The 21617-nt window shown below is 35.0% G+C and overlaps 1 protein-coding gene across 1 annotated transcript in view; it reads right to left on the reverse strand.

The window, feature by feature from the left end:
- The window catches only part of PKN2 (protein kinase N2), a 115894-nt gene that overhangs the window by 46013 nt on the left and 48264 nt on the right, over positions 1-21617 (reverse strand). The window contains exons 3-6 of the mRNA XM_045835356.1: positions 15587-15741; positions 6360-6477; positions 5893-6038; positions 5588-5801 (exon numbers count right to left, since the gene is read on the reverse strand). Coding sequence (XP_045691312.1) covers positions 5588-5801; positions 5893-6038; positions 6360-6477; positions 15587-15741 — 633 coding nt within the window. The remainder of the gene's footprint in view (positions 1-5587; positions 5802-5892; positions 6039-6359; positions 6478-15586; positions 15742-21617) is intronic.

Genomic DNA, 21617 nt, shown 5'->3' on the forward strand with positions numbered 1-21617 from the left:
CAGAATATTGTAACAAATAACTATATGAAAAACTAATACACACAACTTTAATAAATAACCTTATTTCATTCTTAAATAACTCTCCTAATGGGATGTGTGTACCCGTTGGACACTGTATAACCTCTTGAACTTTGGAATTAGATTGGAAACTGTCACCTTTATCACTTTAATTAATCTATGGGTTCATCTTGTTGGGGTGACTCTGGGCTTCCTAGGCTTGTAGGTCAAGTCATTTTAGTAATGGCCATAACATGATCCAATACAGGCTATTTGTATGGAAAAGTGACTGGAAGAGGCTTGAATTGGCCAGCAAGTTGGATGAGGCAGGGTTTCTGGAATCAAGGGAGCAGGGCAAAGGGTGTTAGGTAGGTTGATAGGGACTCAGATAATGCTCCCACCTGAAGATGGAGGCTGGATCAAGGGAGGGTTCACCAAAGGGACAGTGGCTTCTGACAGCACTTCTGTTTGGGAGAAAGCTGCCCTTCTGGCTCATACCCCAATGCCAGACAATTCTGTTCCTCTCATTTGTTTCTGGCACTTTTACAGCTATGGCCCCAGCACTGGAACTTAAAGAGAGTGAGTCCATTAGCAACTGAGTCCATGCACAGGCCCTTTAAGGGGAATGGCTGGGACTCCAGAAGCCCTCCACCTCACTAAGCTGCAATCTCTTCACCGGCTCTCCACAGCTAGAAGTTATAGAGACTTCTCTTCCCAGCACTAGAACTCTGGACTTGGGGCCTAGTGTGGGGTTGGGATCCCTCATTCAACAAGGGGGACCTGCACATCCAAAATATCCCCCATGATTTTTAACTGCCACTTGTGATTGTGGGATCAGCTCATTTTGTGCCTCTGCCCCTCCTACCAGTCTCAACGTGGTTTCTTCTGTATGTCCTTAGTTATAGTACTTCTCTTGAGACAGACTTCGGGTGGTTCTCAATGACAGTTGTTTAGTAGTTTAGTTGTAATCTGATGTGATTATGGGAGGAAGTGAGCTTTTAGCAGTTCCCTATTCTGCCATCTGAAATTACACAATATTTATAATATACAGTCTTCAATAAAAAATTATGAGGTAAGCAGAGAAATAAGAAAGTATGGGTGATGCACAAGATAAGCAGAAATTAAGAACAACTGTCTCTGAGGAAGCAAAGATACTAGATTTATTAGACAAAGAATTTATATCAACTGTCATATATAGTCAAAGACCTAAAGGAAACCAAAGGGGAAAAAAAATGGTATTTCAAAAAATAGAGAATGTTAATAAATACGTAGAATTTATAAAGAGACCCAGACAGAAATCCCAAAGTTGAAAAGTATAATAACTAAAATATTTAAGTTTATTACAGAGGTTCAACAACATAGCTGAGCACGCAGAAGAATCAGCAAACTTGAAGGCAGGTCACTTGAAACCATGCAGTCTTAGGGGCAGGAAAAAAAAAAAAAGGAAGGGAAGGGGAAGGGAGGGGAGGGGGGAGGAGGAAGAAAAGAAAAATGTAAACATAATTCTACATTAATGGAGTTGCTGGGGAATGAGGGACATCGCATGAAGAAAAACACTGATTAACAATTTCAGATGACTTCTCATAATAGAAATACAGAAGCCAGAATATAATAAAATCACATTTTAAAGGAAAAATCATAAAATCACATTTTGAAGGACAATGAGATATCTATATCCACTGTAATATTCTTTAAAAATAAGGTGAAATCTACAGGAAAAATGTGAAAGAGTTAAACTCTAGCACATCTTCATACAATAAATGCCAAAAGAAATTTTATGAGCTAAGAAAAATTATAACAGAAAATTGCAACAAGAAGTTAAAAAAGAATAACAGGGTCACTAAATATAAAGGCAATGTTTTGTTTATTTTTCTGAGAAAAATACTCTGAAAATAGTATACTGTATCTTTAAAGTTCTTAGCTCTTTAAAGTAAAACCAATACTAACAAGTAGATTACTGATGCATTTGTATAAGTAAAATATATTACTACAAGAAAGGGAGGCAAGGAAGGATTTGCAAATGTGTCTTCAAAAATTTCTTTTTTTTTAATATTTTATTTATTTATTTTTAGAGAGGGAAGGGAGGGCGATAGAGAGAGAGAGAGAGAAACATCGATGTGCGGTTGCTGGGGTTTATGGCCTGCAACCCAGGAATGTACCCTGGCTGGGAATCGAACCTGGGACACTTTGGTTCCCAGCCCGCGCTCAATCCACTGAGCTACGCCAGCCAGGGCTGAAAAATTTCTTAAACTGATTTGTAAGAGTATGTTATGATCAGAGATGGCAATAAATTCAGTATAAATACCCGAACCTCTAAATTAAGCAATAAACCTACACACAAACACACACAGACAAGCATAACTAAAAAGCTATATGAGAAATGAAATGGAATAACAGCAGCCATTTGTTTCAACAACTACAAAGTTCAGGAAAGAATAGAAAAAAAAGAACATATGCTATTCAAACATCAACACTAGAGAATTAAATATATATTAAAAATAATAGTAATAGGAAGGTTTATAAAGGAGACATGAAACCTTCTGGGGGTTGCTATGTCAAAAGTTTTCAAACTACACATCAAATATGTGCTGTTTATATATACAGTTGGCTCTCTGCATCTAGAGGTTTTATGCAAATACTACACCATTTTATATAGGAGATCTGAACATCTATAGACTTCTGGCATGTGTAGGGGGTACTGGAACCAATTGCCAATGGATAGAGAGATGACTATGTAACTAAAGCTGTTAAAAAAAAGGAATACTACAATATACTAAAAACTTCAAATTAGATATTCAGCGTAGATAAAAAGAGTAACCTACATGATATATGGATATAAAACATTTCACTTTAAATTAAAAAAGCAAACAGGTGGAAAATTAAAAATGGGAAAATTCAGTAGGTTACTTTATGCATGAGAAGGATGGTATGATTCTACTTTAAAAAAAATAAATTAATTTTTTAAAAAGACTTTATTTATTTATTTTTAGAGAGGGGAGGGAGGGAGATAGAGAGAGAGAGAGAGAGAGAGAAACATCAATGTGCAGTTGCTGGGGGTCATGGCCTGCAACCCAGGCATGTACCCTGACTGGGAACGGAACCTGTGACACTTTGGTTTGCAGCCCGTGCTCAATCCACTGAACTACGCCAGCCAGGGCTGGTATGATTCTACTAATAACAAAGTAAGCTTCACATCAAAGAGTACTTTTAGAAAGAAAGGAAATATTTATAATGATGAGTAAACTGATCAATAAGATATAACAACACTAAATGTACATGCTCCTAATTAAAAGCAAAACAAAAGGAGGTATCAATAAAACAATGGAATTAAGCCCTGGCTGGCATAGCTCAGTGGATTGAGCGCAGGCTGTGAACTGAAGTATCACAGGTTCGATTCCCAGTCAGAGTGCATGCCTGGGCTGCAGGCCATGACCCTCAGCAACTGCACATTGATGTTTCTGTTTCTGTTTGTTTCTCTCTCTCTCTCTCTCTCTCTCTCTCTCTCTCTCTCCCTCCCCCTCTCCCCCGCTTCCCTCTCTAAAAATAAATAAATAAATAAATAAATAAATAAATATCATCTAAAAACCAAACCAAAACCTTAATGGAATTAAAAGTGGTTTGCAATTGGCCTAACCTATTTCCTATTTGTCACCTGGTTTAAGAGCCTTTATGAGAGCCTTTTTTTTGGGGGGGGGGGGGGGGGGGGGCGCTCTACTAAAGCTGGGTATTTAGGAAAGAACTTGGTGGTTCAAAGCAGAGACATGATTCATGTGTGTGAACTGGGCTCATGGAAATTTGGTGGTGAGAAGACTCTGACTCTTGATGTTTGCTTGCTTCACGCTTTTAATTTCTGATATCTATGAAACCTGATGCTTGTTTTTGTGTTTGCTTCTGATCTCTGGTCTCCTAAAATGTCAGTACATCAATAAACATTTGTTATCAAAAAAATTTTAAATAAACAATAAAGGGAAACAGAGACCAAGCAACCTTTGGGATAACATCAAAAATACAAACATACACATTATGGGAGTCTCAGGAGAGAAGAGAATGTAGCGGAAAGAGTATGTGATGAAATCATGGCTGGAAACTTCCCAAATCTGATGAAAGAAATGGATTACACATGAAGAAGTTGAAAGAATCTAAGTAGGATAAACTCAAAAGAGATGATCATTATGAGAAATATAATTGAACAGTGTAAAAGCAAAGACAATGGGGAGTCCTGAAAGCAGCAAAAGAGAAGCAACTCATCACTTACAAGAAATTCTCAGTAAGATTAGAAGCCTATTTTTTACCAGAAAGCATAAAGGCCAGAAGGAACTGAGATGACATTTTTAAAGCGCTGAAAGAATAAAATAAAAACTTGTCATCTAAGCATTATACATATGGTAAAACTATCCTTCAGAAATTAAGAAACTCTCAAATACACAAAAGTCAAGGGAGTCTGTCCCAAGTAGACCTGCCTAGAAGAAATGTGAAGTCATTCAGATTAAAATGAGAGGACACTAGATAGTAACTTAACATCGGATAAAAATAACACCAGTAAAATTAACTTCATAGGTAAATATAAAAGCCAGTAATACTATATTTTTGGTTTGTTAACTCTTTTTGTTTCTTTTATGACTTAAAGGACAAATGCATAACAGAATAATTATAACCTGTGCTAATGGACACACAATGCATAAAGATGTATAAAGACAGGGAAAAATAGCTGTATAAGATTAGAATTTTTGTAGGCTACTGAAAATAATTTGGTATCAATCCAAACACGACTGTTATAAATTAAGGATGATGGTTGTAAGCACCAGGATAAACACCAAAGAAAATAACTTAAATACCTAAAAATATACAGAAAAGGAAACAAGAAGGGAAATTTAAAAGGTAAGGTAGAAAAATTCAAAAAGAAAGGAAAGCAGTATGAAAGAAAGGAATTCAGAAAAAAATAATTAAGACTTATAGAAAACAAGTAACAAAATAACAGAAGTAAGCCCTTTTGTTGCCCCCCCCCCCCCCAAAAATATGGCTAGTGTTTGCCCCTGGTTCACCACAGTCAAAAGGTGAAAACAAACTAAACATTCATCATTTGATGAATGAATAAACAAAATCTGGTACATACCCACACAATGGTATATTATTTAGCCATAAACAAGAATGAAGTTCTGATACGTGCTACAAGAACAAAAACCTTGAAAACAGTACACTGAATGCAAGAAGCCAGATGCAAAAAGCCATGGATACATAATTTTGTTTAAAGGAAATATGTAGGACAAACGTATATAGACAAAAGCCAATAGTGGTCACCAGAAGCTGAGGGGAAAGGGGATTGAGAAGTGACTATGTAATAGGTATGGAATTTCCTTCTGGGATAATGAAAATGCTCTTTACCTAGACAGTGGTGATAGTTATACAACATTAGAAATATACTAGCTACCTCTGAATTGTATTTTTTTAAATGGTTAAAATAATTAATTTGTCATGTGTATCTTACCACAATATTGTTAAAAATATGTGTGTAGTTTTAATTTATTTATTAAACAAGGACAAACATAGCCAAAAAAACAACAAAAATAATCAGAATGTATGTGCTACATACCTGTTAGTGCTGCTGGTTTGGAGAGTGTACTATATTGATTTTGTGTAGATATCATACTTTGACGTGGACTTAGTGTTGGTGATGCAACTAGTGAAAGCTCCTCAATGATGATACTGCTTTTGGGATGATTCTTAGGAAGTTCATTTAATCTTTGTTCTAATGAATACTTTAAAAGGTCCAACTTCTGACTTGATTCATTAAATCTTGCTTGAGCCTTGAATAGAGAAAAGACAATTGTTGTCACTTAAAGAACTACATTCTTTGAGTAATGTATTTATTAAGTTAAAACTTTTATTTAAAATTACTTCTGAAAGTGCTTTTCTGTCTGTTACTTTTCCTGAGCCAAGTAATTTCATTACATTCTTTGCACCTTCTGCTACTGCAAACTCTATCCTAAAATGATGCCTTAATTCTTCCATCCGAAGTTCAAGAGGACTTATGACAGGTTTTGCTAGAAGAGGAAAAAAAAAAATTAATTGAATCATTTACATCAGTTTTTAGTATTAAAATTTCTTAATATTAAAATTAAAATTTCTAAAAAAATGAAGCCTTACAACATTAGAAGTTAGTCCTTAAAACAGAGTACTTAATAGATAACAATGTTGAGATATAGAGACTTTTAGAACAAAACTCCGATTAAAAACTCAAGGAAAAAAAGTGTAATGCCACCTGCTGCCTCCTCTTCAATTTTAAACCACTGCATCTTTCTTACATAAAATTTACTTCATGCCATACTGCCCATAAGAATGACAACTTATCTCTCTTTAATCACCATTGTCAAAAGCCAATTCATTGGTCTGGACTGCCTGAAGAATCTGCATTCGTATCACTTCTATTTTTGTTTTGCTGTCCTGGAGCAGTTGCTGAGCTGTGCCATGGAGTTTCCGATCCTATTAAAAATAAGTTTGAAAAGGTAAGCAGATAAAGAGACAAAGCATTTTCATATCTTCTAACTAAGATCAAATTATATCAGCAAGGGAAAAACAAGAGTTACAAGAATACTGTGAACACTACTATCTATCTATCTACACTTAAACACACACACGTAGATACATTTACTTTAAAAAGCCATCAAGCAGATAGGGTGACAAAAGAGAAAAACAACTCCATTATTTAAGACAATTTGAGAGAAAACAAGTAAGTCTTATTACTATTTTAAAAAATCCAAATTCACATTTGTAACTTTCTTTGCTTTACAAAGAATACAAATAATTTTCCTATAACATTGTCAATAACACTCATATTTAGCAGTGCTGTATGTGATGGATGTCTCAGTCACTAAGCCTGAAATTTTTAGAAAATCTCTTCCTCTCCCATTACCTTACATTTTCATGGAGCTTCACATATGTTGGCACATTTTAAAAACAGCTAATTATAGACAGTACTTGCGTTCCTTTAAATTCTGATAAAGGAACAGGACACAGCTTTTTTTTTGACACTGGTGATATTGAGAAAGGTACTTAGAAACTCTTGAATGTCAAAAAATGGGACCTTCTCCGTAAAGCTATGGTGGAAGTTATAGTGAATAAATAAACTTGCCATCTATTAAGACTTCAAGAAAGGTCCTGAATTAAGTGAAACAGATTACTATTGTCCCTCAGTAACAGTGAATATTCTTGACAGAGAGTCACAAAAACACTTACCATTTTAGTAGTGTGGTAGACAAAATAATAACCCACCCATAGATGTCCATATCCTGAAACCTTCAGAATATGTTACCTTACATGGCAAAATGGGAATGAAGATTAGGTCACTAATCACCCAACCTCAAAACATAAGAGATTATTTTGGATTACTGAGGTGAGCCCAATGTAATCTCAAGGGTCCTTAAAGGTGCAAGAGGATGACAAATGAAGAGAAAAATGAGAAGAAATGAAACCACTGTGGTTGGCTTCCAAGCCAGATGAAGAGGGCCAGACTCTAGAGCTTGGAAAGAACAAGGGAATAAATTCTCTGCTACATCTTCCAGAAGGAACACAGCTCTATCAACACCTTGATTTTAGCTCGGTGAGATCCATTTCAGAATTCTCAATGACAAGGTTGTAACACAATAAATTAGTGTTGTTTTAAGCTACTAAATTTGTAGTAGTTTGTTAGAGCAACCAAAGACAGCTAATAGAGAGAAATTTTCTTCAGAAGTTCCATATGAAACAAGTGATAGAAGTTAATGCTATCTGTTACATTAGTTGTCAAAATCTGGTAGGCTTCAATACACACACACATACAAACACGCACACAAATGGTAAATAAAAGTGGGCCTAAGTTAGGAAGCACTTATTTCACAAGAAAGACCAATTTTTAAATATTATTTAAGCATCTCTACTTTTATCACTACTAAGGCTGTCAGTATTAATTTGGAAATAAAATAAAATAACATACAATCTGTATTTTCCAGGAGACTCAAGGTTGGAAGCAAAGAGACAAGCATCAGATACACAGCCTTACTTCAATAAATTAAACACACAGTATACTTTGACACTGAATAAAGTGCAGGACGGAGATGTATATGGTGGGAGAGACAATATTGCTATTATATAATGAAAAAGAAGAAAGTAAGCTGAGGTGTACTATGTTAGACTGATACACAGTGGAGAAAAAAGCAGTTTGCAAATTTATAAATTTGTCGTCTGTTTCTTTCCTGCTCTCAAGGTCAGTCATTTAAGAAAGGACTTCTAGGCTGATTTTGTTCTTTATTAAATAAAGTATTTAGATTTCACACCAAGGAAATAAACTCAAATAGTTTACTAAGTCTCTTAAATATTAATTTACACCATGAAGAAGTGTACACACACACACACACACACACACACGATATTTATTACTTCTGCTTTGCCAGTAAGAATACTACAGTACCTTGAATTTGGTGTTTTTGGTTGTGACTTATATATGCTTATACATGCTTTTATGAATACACCTATTCACATCCCAAATTTAAAATGGAAATATCTTTCTCTTTAATTTTTCCTCCTATTGAGGTTTAGAAACATCAGAAAACCTGGGGATTTCAAGTAACTTTTCACTGAAACCAGATCAGATTGAATCTCCTAATTCAAAGCTCCTAATTTAATAGGACATATATGTTTTGCAACCAGATAGAGTTAGGCCCAAATCTTATTATCTTTGTAAATTTAAATTAGTTATGTATCTTCTACAAACTTTAGATTTCTTGAATATATAAATGGAATTCCACTCTAAAATATAGAGCTTTGTTATACATTAGATAAAACTAAAATTATATTGCCTATCGTATGACTGGCATTAAAATGTTTTCTTTTACTGCAATAAAAATCATGATTATCTTATTTTAATGAAGTTCTAAGGTAAAAGTATGAATATTAAGTAAGTTATTTATATAATACTATACTTTCCAACTAAGCTCCTCTTATTATTTTATCACTATGTGAAATGACACTAGTCCTGTCACTTATTCTTTTGGAAATACTCCTTTCTTAACTATTTCAATGCAATTTCAATACAAGGAAAGCATATGTATTTCATTTTAAAAGTAAGTGAATTTTCCCATACAGATTTCTGAAGATCTGCACAAATGTCAAAGTATGATGAAGACGTTTAAAACTGACATTGGATATTACCTGTCAGAAGCAATTTATAGTTATGACATGTCGGTCTTATGCTTTCAGGCATTCACTTTATTTTTTTATTGAGCACCTAATATGTTTAAGGTAAGAGATAAGGTAGATCCAAAGTACATGACCTCATTTATGTATTAGAAAACTACTGGGGTTTTTCTACATACAGTAGGTTGTACCATATGAAAATGCCAGTATCTGGTGAATTCTGAGGAGCAATTTCACATGGTTCAACCTAATAAAGTAGTTACCTAATGTTAATTAACATTCTACAATGTCTGATATTTTCTTCTGAATGTATAATATTTTACAATTATAAATTAAATTAACAAATTTTATGTTTTCAGGTAATAAAATATTTTTTTATTTTATAAAAGGGTATTTTTGCCCTGGCCAGGTGGCTCAGTTGATTGGACTGTTGTCTTGGCACCAAAAGGTTGTAGTTGATCCCTGATCAGGGTACATACCTAGGTTGCAGGTTCAGTCTCTGGCTGGGGCATGTATAGCAGGCAATGATCAATGTTCCTCTCTCACATAGATGTTTCTCTTCCTCCCTTTGTCTGTCTGTCTCTCTCTTTCTCTCTCCCTCCCTCTTCCTCCCTTTCTCTCTAAAATCAATAAATATATCCTCAGGTGAGAATCCGAAAAACTGTTTTTATTTTACAAATCATAAATTACACGACACACACAGCTTTCAGAAATAAACAAACCAACCAACACTATATTTCTCCATCACGTATTTACAGATGTGGTCACATTCAGTGAAAATAATTCATCAGCTTATTAATTTAATAATTAGATGAATCACTTACAATGCAACCCTATAAAACTTAAAGTTTGATATGATAGATACAGATGATTATTATATGCATCAAAATGTTGGAAGTAGCCAAAGAACACTTCAAAGGAAGCTAGGATCAATGTTACCTGAAGGAAATCAGAAAGGTTTTATGGGCTGCTAACTAATACAGATAAGATTGGGATATATGAAGATTAAAAGGTTGAAGAGAGGGAGGCCTGGACAGATGGTCAGGTATTTTCAAGCAAGTGAGAAGCAAGTGAGAAGCAAGTATGAAAAGACTTGGAAACATTAAAAAAAATGATAGAGGCTAGAAAGACCCCCCAAATTTTGGTAAACAACTTGGTCTGCCATCTGAATATATGAATGGGAAACATCTCTTCAATATGCCTTTATCAAGCCCTCAGAGATTTTTCTGAAAACAAATGGTGCTACTTGGAGACATGAAATTCACAGTCTGTTAACAGATGATAAAGAAATAGATGGAATAAATTTTAACTTTAGGTAGTGGTAATACACTGAAAGGTATAAGGAGAGACAGGGGTTGCTCTTTTGAGTAGGATTGTTGTACAGAGCTAGCTAAAAAGGTAGCACCTAGGCAGAGACCATACTGAAGTGAGAGGAAGCCATGAAAGTTCTTGAGAAAAAAGATAACATAGGCACAGGCAGAGACACAGACACAAACACTCTGAGGTAAGAGCAGGCTTGGTATGTTTAAGGTATTCAAAGAAACCAATATAGCTAGTGTGTAAGGAGAAAGAATGAAAGTGTTCTAGAAGAAAAGATCAGAAGGTATAGCAAAAGGTAAATAAATCATGTATGAACTTCAGAGTCACAGTAAGGACTCTGGATTTTGTCCCAAGCATACTAGAAATCCATTGGAGAGTTTTGAACAGGATTGTAATAATATGTGACTTAGCTCTCAAAAGAACAACTCTGGGTACAATATATACTGGGGTAATAATTTTGTTATACAGAATTCAGTAACCAGAGTTCAGAAGATATCTGTTTACTGTCAAACAATTAATCATCCATGTCTCTACATATGCTCTGGTACATTACCTATTGTTCTGAAGAGCATAACCATTTACCAGTCTGTCCACATAACTAATCTAAGAATTATTCTTGACTCTGACTTCTTCCTCATATCCAGGTACCATATGTTTATTCTATCTAAAGAGTTTTGACTGTCTTCTTTGCTTTAATTGCTGTTACGAGAGGGATGAAGCCTGTTTAACCTGGACTACTACAAAAGCCTACTTAAACTTGCTGCTTGTATGCTTGATCTTCTCTAATTAATTCTCCCAGTCTGAAGAAGGATGTGAACTTTGTAAACTTTAAATCTCATCATGTATTTTCTCTGCTAAAAGTCTTTCAACAGTTCTACATATCTTGTAAGATAAAATCTCAACTGCTTAATTTTGCCCAAAGTACTTTATAATCTGGTTTGCCTTTCAAATATGCCATACCTCTCATTATACCTTACTCACTGAAAGCTCTACCAGTAGAGAATGAAATAAAAAGTCCTATTGAAATGACCTAGAGGACTTTTCTCAAATAAGATGTTCCTTTCTGGAGATTCAGATTTGTTCTCCCATAAGAGCATAGCCTCTCATTGAAAATGGTAGAATTGATGATTGTTACTATTACAAGTACATTCTATGCACCCTCAGATATGTTGGATAAGAAATAAGCCAAGGGCCTCTGTTATAGTCATACTAAACCACTTCCATTTTTTAGAACAACCCATGGTACTCCACGGTTTCTTACTCTATACACAAGATCTGCCCAGAAAATGTCCAGCCATTGTTAATAGATCAAGAATGGTTTACCTGTCATAGATGTAACTTGGTGGCCAAGGAGAGTGGACTGGAATATGCATGCATGAACAATGAGGACTTCACTGTACTAGTCAGTGGGGGTAGTAGACACCATTGAGTGAGTATGTGTACAGTGTGGCCATCACATCCCAAATGACGGAGCAAGGAATTTGCATCAAATTTTGCATTAAGCTTTAACATTCCGCTGCAGAAACTATTTGGATGATTTAGAAGGCTTTCAGGGACAATGCAATGAATGCAGTGCAAAGCAAAGTGTGGCACAAAGGCTTTAAAGATGGTCGAGAATCTCTTTAAAGTGATCCATGTTCTGGAAGGCCTACAACAAGGAGAACAACTAAGAAGGCTGATCGTGTATGAGCTGTAATTAACAAAGATCACAACTGACAGTGCAAAAACTACAAGCTGATCTGGGGATTTCAAAAACTACTGTATCTGAGATTTTGACACAGGATCTTGGCATGAAATGTGTGGTGGCAAAATTCATTCCACTGCTTTTGCTACCAGAGCAGAAGAAACATCATGCTGCAGTTGCTAATGACTTGATTCAAACTGCTACCAATGAATGGGATTTCTTTAAGAAGGTTATAAATAGAGATGACTCATGGATCCATGGCTATGATCTAGAAACAAAGGCTCAGTTATCCCAATAGAAATCGCCTGGTTCTCCACGCCTGAAGAACGTGTGGCAAAGTTACAGCAAGATTAAGACCACGTTAACTGTGTTTTTTGATTGGGAAGGTATTGTCCATCACAAGTATGCTCTTCCAGGCTGAGAGATGCATACAGTGAAAGTGGCCACAGCTATGGGCAAACTGGTAATTGGCAGCTTCATCACGACAGTGCACCAGTTCGTGGATCACTCTCGTGCAGAGTTTTTTGGTGAAACATCAAATCACCCAGGTGGCCCCTACAGCCCAGATCTGATGCCCTGCAACTTCTGGATTTTCCCAAAACTAAAATCACCTTTGAAAGAGAAGAGATTTTAGACGATGAGATTAAGGAAAACAGGACAGGGCATCTGATGGCAACTGGGAGAACTGTGTGAGGTGCCAAAGTGAATATTTGAAGGGAATGTTTCTTGTGTCCTGTATCTTCTTCAACAAATGCCTCAATTTTTCATATTGCATGGCTGGATACTTCCTGGACAGACCTTGCATACTGGGTTCACCCAGCTCACCATTCCTACAAAGCAATTCCTTCTTAAACTCCAAATCATACTTAAAACTTTACACTAAGAATTTCATGATTTCTTCAGGCAGCTAAGTGACTCTACTATGCTTCTAAAGTAACTTGTACATACCACTATTATATATTGTAATTATTTATATGTGATATCTTCTTTTCAGATAGTATGACTTTTGAAAGCAGGATATCTATCTCTAGAGTACCTACTATGTGTAAAGCACTATCTTTAATATATTCATAGTCCACCATAACTGCTATCATACTGGCAGGCCTTAATGAATAAATTAACATTCCATATAACTTCAATTTACAATCATCCTTAATCTCACAAGGATATACTATGACTCCTTGGGAGGTTTAAAGATAAAAAACCCAATCTAGACAGAAATAACTAGCAGGCTTACCTCAGAAACTACAGCAGCTGTTAATATGCTTTGGACCTCCACCTGAGCCATTCTCAAATAAATGAATCTTCTAATTAAAAGTAAAAGCTACTGGCCCTGGCTGGTGTGGCTCAGTGCACTGAGTGCTGACCTGTGAACCAAAGGGTCATCGGTTCAATTCCCAGACAGAGCACATGCCTGGGTTGCAGTCTGGATCCCCAGTTGAGAGTGCACGAGAGGCAACCGATGGATGTTGCCTCTCGCATGCTGATGTTTTTCTGTCTCCCTCCTGTCCTCTAAAAATAAATAAATAAAATCTTTAAAAATATAAAAATAAAAATAAAAGCTATTGGACATTATCTATTTGTTTTAGCAGGCTGCTCATAGCCCTGTTCATTTTGGACTGTAGTTATCATAAGTTATATATTTGTTTTAATTTGTCCATAACCCTGCTCAATTTTGGAGGGGGGTGGTGTTACAAGTCACTTTGAGAATATGGTGAAATCTATGGCTCTCTCATTCATTCATCTATCATCACCACACTTACTTCTCCTATAAACTCAACGAGTTCATGAATCTCTCAATCTAACTCATCAACCCTAAATTTAAAAAACCTTACTCCAGAGGGTGATAACTGAGTTATTTTAATTTTAAAACATCTGCATAATATGGTGCAGTCACATATTTCTCTTAAAAAGAAGTCCAAAATAATGTTTGATAAAGATTAAAAAGACACTAAAGATTAATACTAAAAATAGTAACACAGAAAAACCAATTCTACCACTCCATAATAAATGTTCAAACTTAGTGACATAATATGCTATCAAATATCATATCATGTATCATAAATGTATTTCTCTAAAAATAATTTAAAATTCTTTGAAACACAGGATAAAATCTAATTTTCATAATTAAGATTAAAAAATCTTATTTATAATATACTCTTTCTTTTCTGCATCTTCCCAAATTTCATTTGGGTGGGTAGGCATGGTACATGGCTCCAAACAAAGATTCTCCCCTCACCTCCAATTTCAAATTCTTCCTAAACTGAAATAATAAGAAGAACACTTAAACTTTTATTCTAAAATTACTTAACAAATTTCTGTTAAAATGTAGAAGAAACACTGATTTGTAGAGGCAAGAATATTTGAAATAAATGAGTATTTGAAATGAAAATCCAATGGTGGCTTTTATAGTAAATCTACCTTTCTAAGACTTTTTGGAAATTATACAACTATAGGACTTGAGATTAGAAAGAACCTTTATGATAATCTGTTTTAGTGGTTCCCAACATTTTTTCTTCCATGCTATACTGCAGAACAAGGACATGTTTGCATTGGCGACAGTTGTTCTCTACAACACTGATTTTCAATTAGGAGTTAAATGCTCATACCAGATTCCCTAAGAACCCACAGGTCAAGTCAAACAATCACTAATTCTAGAATGTCTTATCTCTTCATTTGTTCTTTTCTAAAAACCTGTATATAAGTGATGGAAAACTCATTAGAACCTAAATGTTCTAAAATGAACTTTTTCACAACAATTTTAGATTTATAGAAAACTTGCAAATATGAAGAGTTCCTGTGTATCCTTTACTCATTCAGCCAAAATTTTTTCTTGATGGGTTTAAATAGAAATAAGCTATTTTAAAAACCATTTTTTTTCCAACCTGTTCTACAATATACTTGTTTACAGCAGCAATTTTTCAGCCTTTTCATTTCATGGCAAATATAAATTAATTACTAAAATTGCGCAGCACACCGAAAGTTATTGTTTTTTTTTGCTGATCTGACAAAAAAAAATAGGTATAAATTTGATTCATTTACATGAGATGGCTATTGTGTTGGCTGTTGTCTTTTTATTGGACAACCTAAGGGAAAGGAGGTCAGTGCCCTTGACTAAACAGTCAGGTTGCAAGTTTTTAAAATTCTTGCAGCATATTGGTTGAAAAATCACTGGTTTACAGTATAAGTGATTATGCAAGAAAGTGGAGTGTCATCTTGTACATCCTCAGCTGTGAACATATGTATCAGATAATTCAAATTTATTTCTCCTCTGTATATGGCCACTAATGCCTGTGAAAGTGTTATGAGTACTGTTGTCTGGGTTACAAATAAATCCTATTGGGTAGGTGAGTTTACACTTATGGAATCTGAGAATAATGGGGATTGACTGTCTACACTTACGTTTATTGTACTTACCTTTGATGATCCATTTGAATACATCTGTATCATGTTCTCTGCACCTTGTTTTACTTTAAGCTCTATATCCAATTGTTTTTGTAAGGCCATCAATCTATTATTGCTAGTTGAACAACGGGGGTCACTACTGGGAGTGTCTGGAGTTCTTGGGCAATCTGTAAATTAAATAGGATGTTAAAATTACTTACTAGGACCAATTGCTGGTTAAAACTGGAAGTTAATATTTTCAAAGAAATAAAGAATTATAGGGTTGGAGATGAGCTTGAGGCCACCTAAATGTAATTTCCTTATGCTTCCAGATAATATAAAAATTCAAGCTACGAAAATATTTAAGTAGATTTGCAGGACCATCTTCCAGGTATGCTGTAGAAAGGACTACATTGAAAGTGAAGCTGAATTAGATCACTACCCAACATTTTTGCAATACTATTATTTTAAAATTAAATCAATTTGACTAGTATAGTAGACAATGAAAAGAAACTCTCATTACCTCATTAGTTAGAGTCAACGCATATTCAAATATTACAGAAATTCCATTGAAGTAATTCTCTGGAAATGGAACTAATGGTATTTCAAATATAATGGTAGCATTAATTAGTGATAACCTAAGCATACACATAAAAAGCCATCACATTTTGTTTTCTATTATGATGGTGTTCAGTAGAATGGAAACTGTTTCAAGGATATTAATTAACCGATATGGCATTGATGGTGGCAGGGATGTAAGAAGACCAAAAATTCAAATCCATGCCTTCTCATAAAGCATATTGTGGTGCTTCTATTTTAAAACAAAAAACTTCAAATAAAACCCTCTAATTATTCTGGGTAATCCATTATGGTTGAAATATGTCTAATAATTCAATCATGTAACTAAAAATTTTCACATTGAAGTTCATAATATTTTGTGTTTTATCCCCACTAGGTCCTTTGTTTATTTAAAAAGGGAAGCTGGAAGACTAGGATACCAGACCTAGTTTGGTTTTAAGTAATTTGCTAATCACTGGAAAATGGCCTAAAATGCAAATTACTTAACCTTTGTACTTCAGGGTTTCCTTCACTCCTCAGCAATAGGAGATGATGTAACTTACTGATTTTAACAAATATGTTTCATATTTGGTTTTATGCTTCTTTAAAAGTATCACTAGTTCAGAAACATTTAAACATAATTTGTTCATTAATTTATAAAAATACAGGTGCTATGCTAGATATTGATGTAATATAATACTATTTCATCTTTAATATACTACTTTACAAGGTATTAAGTCCTGATCTAAGTGCTTTATAAACCCATTAATGCTCATAAACAGCTCTATAAGAAACATACACCCATTTACATAAAAGAAAACTAGGGTACAGAGAGGTTAAGAAACTTGCCCAAAGTCAAACATCTAGTAAGTCAGTTCCATTCCAAAGTTACTTTAATAACTGCTGTGCTATATTGCTTTTGCAATTTAAAAACCTATAAACACTTACATTAGACTCCCCATAGACGTATGCATACTTAAATATATGATAGTATAATTATACAGACACAAATATATGTATGCATATTAGTATTTCAAATAACCTTTTGAGACAGACATGACCCACATTTTACACATCAGGAAACAGGCAAAGTAACAGTCATTAGCTGGGATTCAGCAAGAAAGGTCTCTGTTGTAAATGAATTCCCCAAATTACAAATGTGCCGCACCAAAAGTTGATTTTGTAAGTGACATATTCTTGTAGATAACTGATATATAAGGTAGATAAGGTTTCACACAGGCTCATAAAAGAACTACATAACATATTGCTATGAACAATGTTTGTATTCCCTAAAATTCACATGTTGAAGCTATAATGTGATGGTATTTGAAAGTGAGCCTTTTGGTAAGTTTTTAGGTATTGAGGGTGGTCTCTCTCTGTCACTGCAGGATACAGTGAGAAGATGCCATTTGCAAACCACAAAGAGGTCCATCACTGGAACTCAGACCATGCTGGCACCTTATCTCAAAGTCCCTAGCCTCCAAAACTTTGAGAAATAAATTTCTGTTTTTTAAGTTACTCAGCTGATGGTCTTTTGTTAAAGCAGGCCTACAGTTAAGAATGCCTAGGTTTTACAAATGGGAGAGGTTCAGGTCAAGATGGAGGTGTAGGTAGATATGCTTTGCCTCCTCATGTGACCAAAAGAAGGAAACAACCAATTTAAAAACAAAAAAAACAAAACAAAACAAAAAACAAAACCCAGAACTGCCAGAAAATCCAACTGTAGGGAATTCTGACAATCAAGGAGTTAAAGAAGAAACATTTATCCAGACTGGTAGGAGGGGTGGAAATGTGCAGCCAAAGGGAAGAGGATGCATGGCAAGGTGGCGGTTGGCAGACCAGGGGTATGAGGTGGCAGCTGGTTGACTGGGCAGCCCCACATTCATGTGCAGATAAACCAGGAGGAACAACTGGGGAGTGAGACAGACCGTACAACCCAGGGTTTCAATACGGACAAAATAAAGTGTCAGAACCTCTGGCTGTAGAAACCTATGGGGGTTGTGGTGGTGGGAGAAACTGCATACCTCCTGAAAGTGGGGCAAGAGCCAAGCAACTGACAGTTTTGTTTCTACCCTGTCCCCCACACACCACACCACAACTTGGCAAAGTTGGCTGCTCTGCCCTAAGGAATACCTAAGGCTCCACCCCTTACAATGTAACAAGTTCGCTGAGACAAAGCAATATGGCCCAAATGAAAGAACAGATTAAAACTCCAGAAAAAGAACTAAGTGATGAGGAGATGGCCAACCTTTCAGAAACAGAGTTCAAAACACTGGTAGTGAGGATGCTCATAGAAATGACTGAGTATGGCCTCAAATAAAGGAAGAAGTGAAGGCTATGCAAAGTGAAATAAAGAAAAGTATACAGGGAACCAACACTGAAGGGAAAGAAACCAGGACTCAAATCAATGATTTGGAACAAAGGGAAGAAATAAATATTCAACTGGAATAGAATGAAGAAATAAGAACTCAAAAAAATGAGAAGCGTAGGGATCTCAGGGACCACTTTAAACATTCTAATATATGAATCATAGGTGTCAGAAGAAGAGAAAAAGCAAGAACCTGAAAACTTATTTGAACAAATAATGAAAGAGAACTTCTCCAATCTGGTGAAGGAAATAGACAAATAAATCCAGGAAGCTCAGAGAGTCCCAAACAAGTTGGACCTGAAGAGAACAAACCAAGATACATACGTCATAATTAAGTTACCCAAGATTAAAGAAAAGTAAAGAATCTTAAAAGCAGCAAGAGGAGAAAAGAGAGCTACCTACAAAGGAGTTCCCACAAGACTGTCAGCTGACTGCTCAAAAGAAATCTTGCAGGCAAAAAGGGGCTGGAAAGAAGTATTCAAAGTCATGAATATCAAAGACCCACATTCAAGATTACTCTATCCAGCAAAGCTATAATTTAGAATGGAAGGGCAGATAAACTGCCTCCAAGACAAGGTAAAGTTAGAGGAGTTCATCATCACCAAGCCCTTATTATATGAAATGTTAAAGGGGCTTATCCAAGAAAAAGATCAAAACTGTGAACAGTAAAATGACAACAAACTCAAAATTATCAACAATTAAATCTAACCCCCCCCAAAACATAAACAAAAACCCAAAATCAAAAACAAAAACAAACTAAGCAAACAACTAGAACAGGAACAGAATCATAGATTACATGGAGGGTTATCAGTAGGGATGGGGAAGAGCGAGAATGGGGGAAAAGGTACAGTCGTCCCTGGCTACATCACAGTTCACTTATTGTGGCTTCAGTGTATCTCGAGTTTTTTTTTTTTTTTTAATATATCTAATACTGTATCAGGGACTTTTAGGTGTATCACGGGATTTTGTGGTATACTGTACCCATATAGAATTTTATACGTTGTTAAAATTACGTAGGTTTAAGAGTGTAGAAAGTGTTTAAGAGCATATGAACTGTTTATAAGAGAGTGGGAAAGGTTTAAAAAGCCTTAAAATATATACAAATAATAAAATAAATATAACACCGCTACTGCACAGATTTTCACCAACCGCGGGGGTGTCTGGAATGTAAGTCCCGAGATAGGAGAGGGATCACTGTACAGGGAACAAGAAGCATAATTGGTAGGTACAAAACAGATGGGGAGAAGGGAAGGTTAAGATTATTATAGGGAATGGGAGAAGCTAAAGAACTTATATCTATGACCCATGGACATGAACTAAGGGGGGTGGGTATTGCTGGAGGGAATGGCGGTACCAGGTGGAGAAGGATAAAGAGAAAAAAGAATGGGACAAGTGTAATAGCATAATCAATAAAATATACTTTAAAAAAAGAATGCCTAGGTTTAAATGTCAATTTTGACACAAACCATGTAGTATGGGGTTGGTTACTTAATAAACAACACTGTGCCTCATTTTCCTCATCTGTTAAATAGTGAAAAAGCATCTATCTCACAGGATTATTGTAATTAAGTTATATGTAAAGAGCTTTAGAAAAAGGAATCGTATATAGCAAATATTCAGCAAACATTAACTAACAGTAGTCACTATAGGCAGCATAAGTATATCTCTGTTGAGTCCATAAATAAACTGCACATTATAGCAACGTCTGAACACTTAAGTGTATCCAAATTGTGTGAATAGTTTTCCTTTTTTTAATTACATAAATGACACAAGACTCTCGTAAGTAATCAAAATCACAAAAATTTGGTATATAATTTATAAGCACATTTTTTAAAAGAAACAGAATGTATTCAGAGTAGAAGGCCCTCAGTTGAAAAGAGTATCATTGTTTTTGTTGGATAGTTGATAGTGTTCATCCTAGGATGAGAAAAGAGAAATTCTTCCTTAAATATTTGTCTATAAAAGAATTTGTCCACTTAGTATTTCCCCATAAGGCAGAGAATTAGAACCAATGGGTGAAAGTAATAAATAAAAAGGACAAATATTTTATCATAGGATAAAGAGAAATCCTTCACATTTTGAGTTATCTAACAGTGAGAGTTTGCCTTAATATTGATAAAATCCCTGTCTCTGGAAGCATTTACAATAGAAGCTAGATAATCTATTGAAGATGCTATATAAGAAATCCTTGCACATTAGAGCAGGTTGTACTAAGACATTAAGGATCTACTGATTCTAACAGTCTGTGAATTTGTAATATTATAATATTTAATACTTTTTATGAAAAAGTATGTCCTAAGGACTACAAAACAAGAAATATAATTAATAGTAAAGGTTCTTAAGGTTAAAATGTCTTGGTTAGAATCCTGTAGCTGCTATTTATTGGTGTGGTCTTGATCATATACTTACTTAACATTTCTATGTTGTAGTTTTCTCAGCCACAAATTGGGGGTTATTGTGAAGATAAAGCCTGTATAGTCTTTGACCAATGTTTAGGGCGCAATAAAATTACATGTCAGGGCTCAGTTAAGTAGCTGTATTTCTGCTCATTTAACCTTCAAAGGAACTCACAAAGATTTGTAATATAACCTCATTTTACAAATAACGCCCCCCCCCGCCCCGCCCCAGAAGCTCAGAGAGGTTAAGTAATTTGTAAAGGTCACAAAAGTGTGTGTGCCAGGCAGAAATTTAACCTTAGATACATCTTGTTTTATAAAGCCCACTTATTATTCATTCAAAAATTAGAGAACCATTTTGCTGTTTTCCTCAGATTTCACCTATTTTCCCCTTTAAACTGCTACTTTTCTTCTTCTCAGTTTTGTTTCTTATACCTATAATAAGTTACAGCATATAAAACATACAGTTGCCAATATATCTGTTAAGCACTTTTCTTCATGGTGAAACATTTCAAAATAGGGATAACTAGAACTCCCAATAATGTCTTCATTTAAAAAAATTCTGAAAGATGAAATTATTTTTCTACTCTAAGAAACTGCATTTAAATTGTAAGAGCAAATATTGGAACTACTCTAAAGTACATACTTAAAACTATACCTCATGATTAATACTAATGACAAACTGCCATTTGTTCCATCTAGTGTTACTAATTACCAAATCAGCTTTTGAGGTGGGGGGTGT

Source organism: Phyllostomus hastatus, unplaced genomic scaffold (assembly GCF_019186645.2).
Source record: "Phyllostomus hastatus isolate PE091 unplaced genomic scaffold, TTU_PhHast_1.1 phas_contig_209, whole genome shotgun sequence".
Lineage (NCBI taxonomy): Eukaryota > Metazoa > Chordata > Mammalia > Chiroptera > Phyllostomidae > Phyllostomus > Phyllostomus hastatus.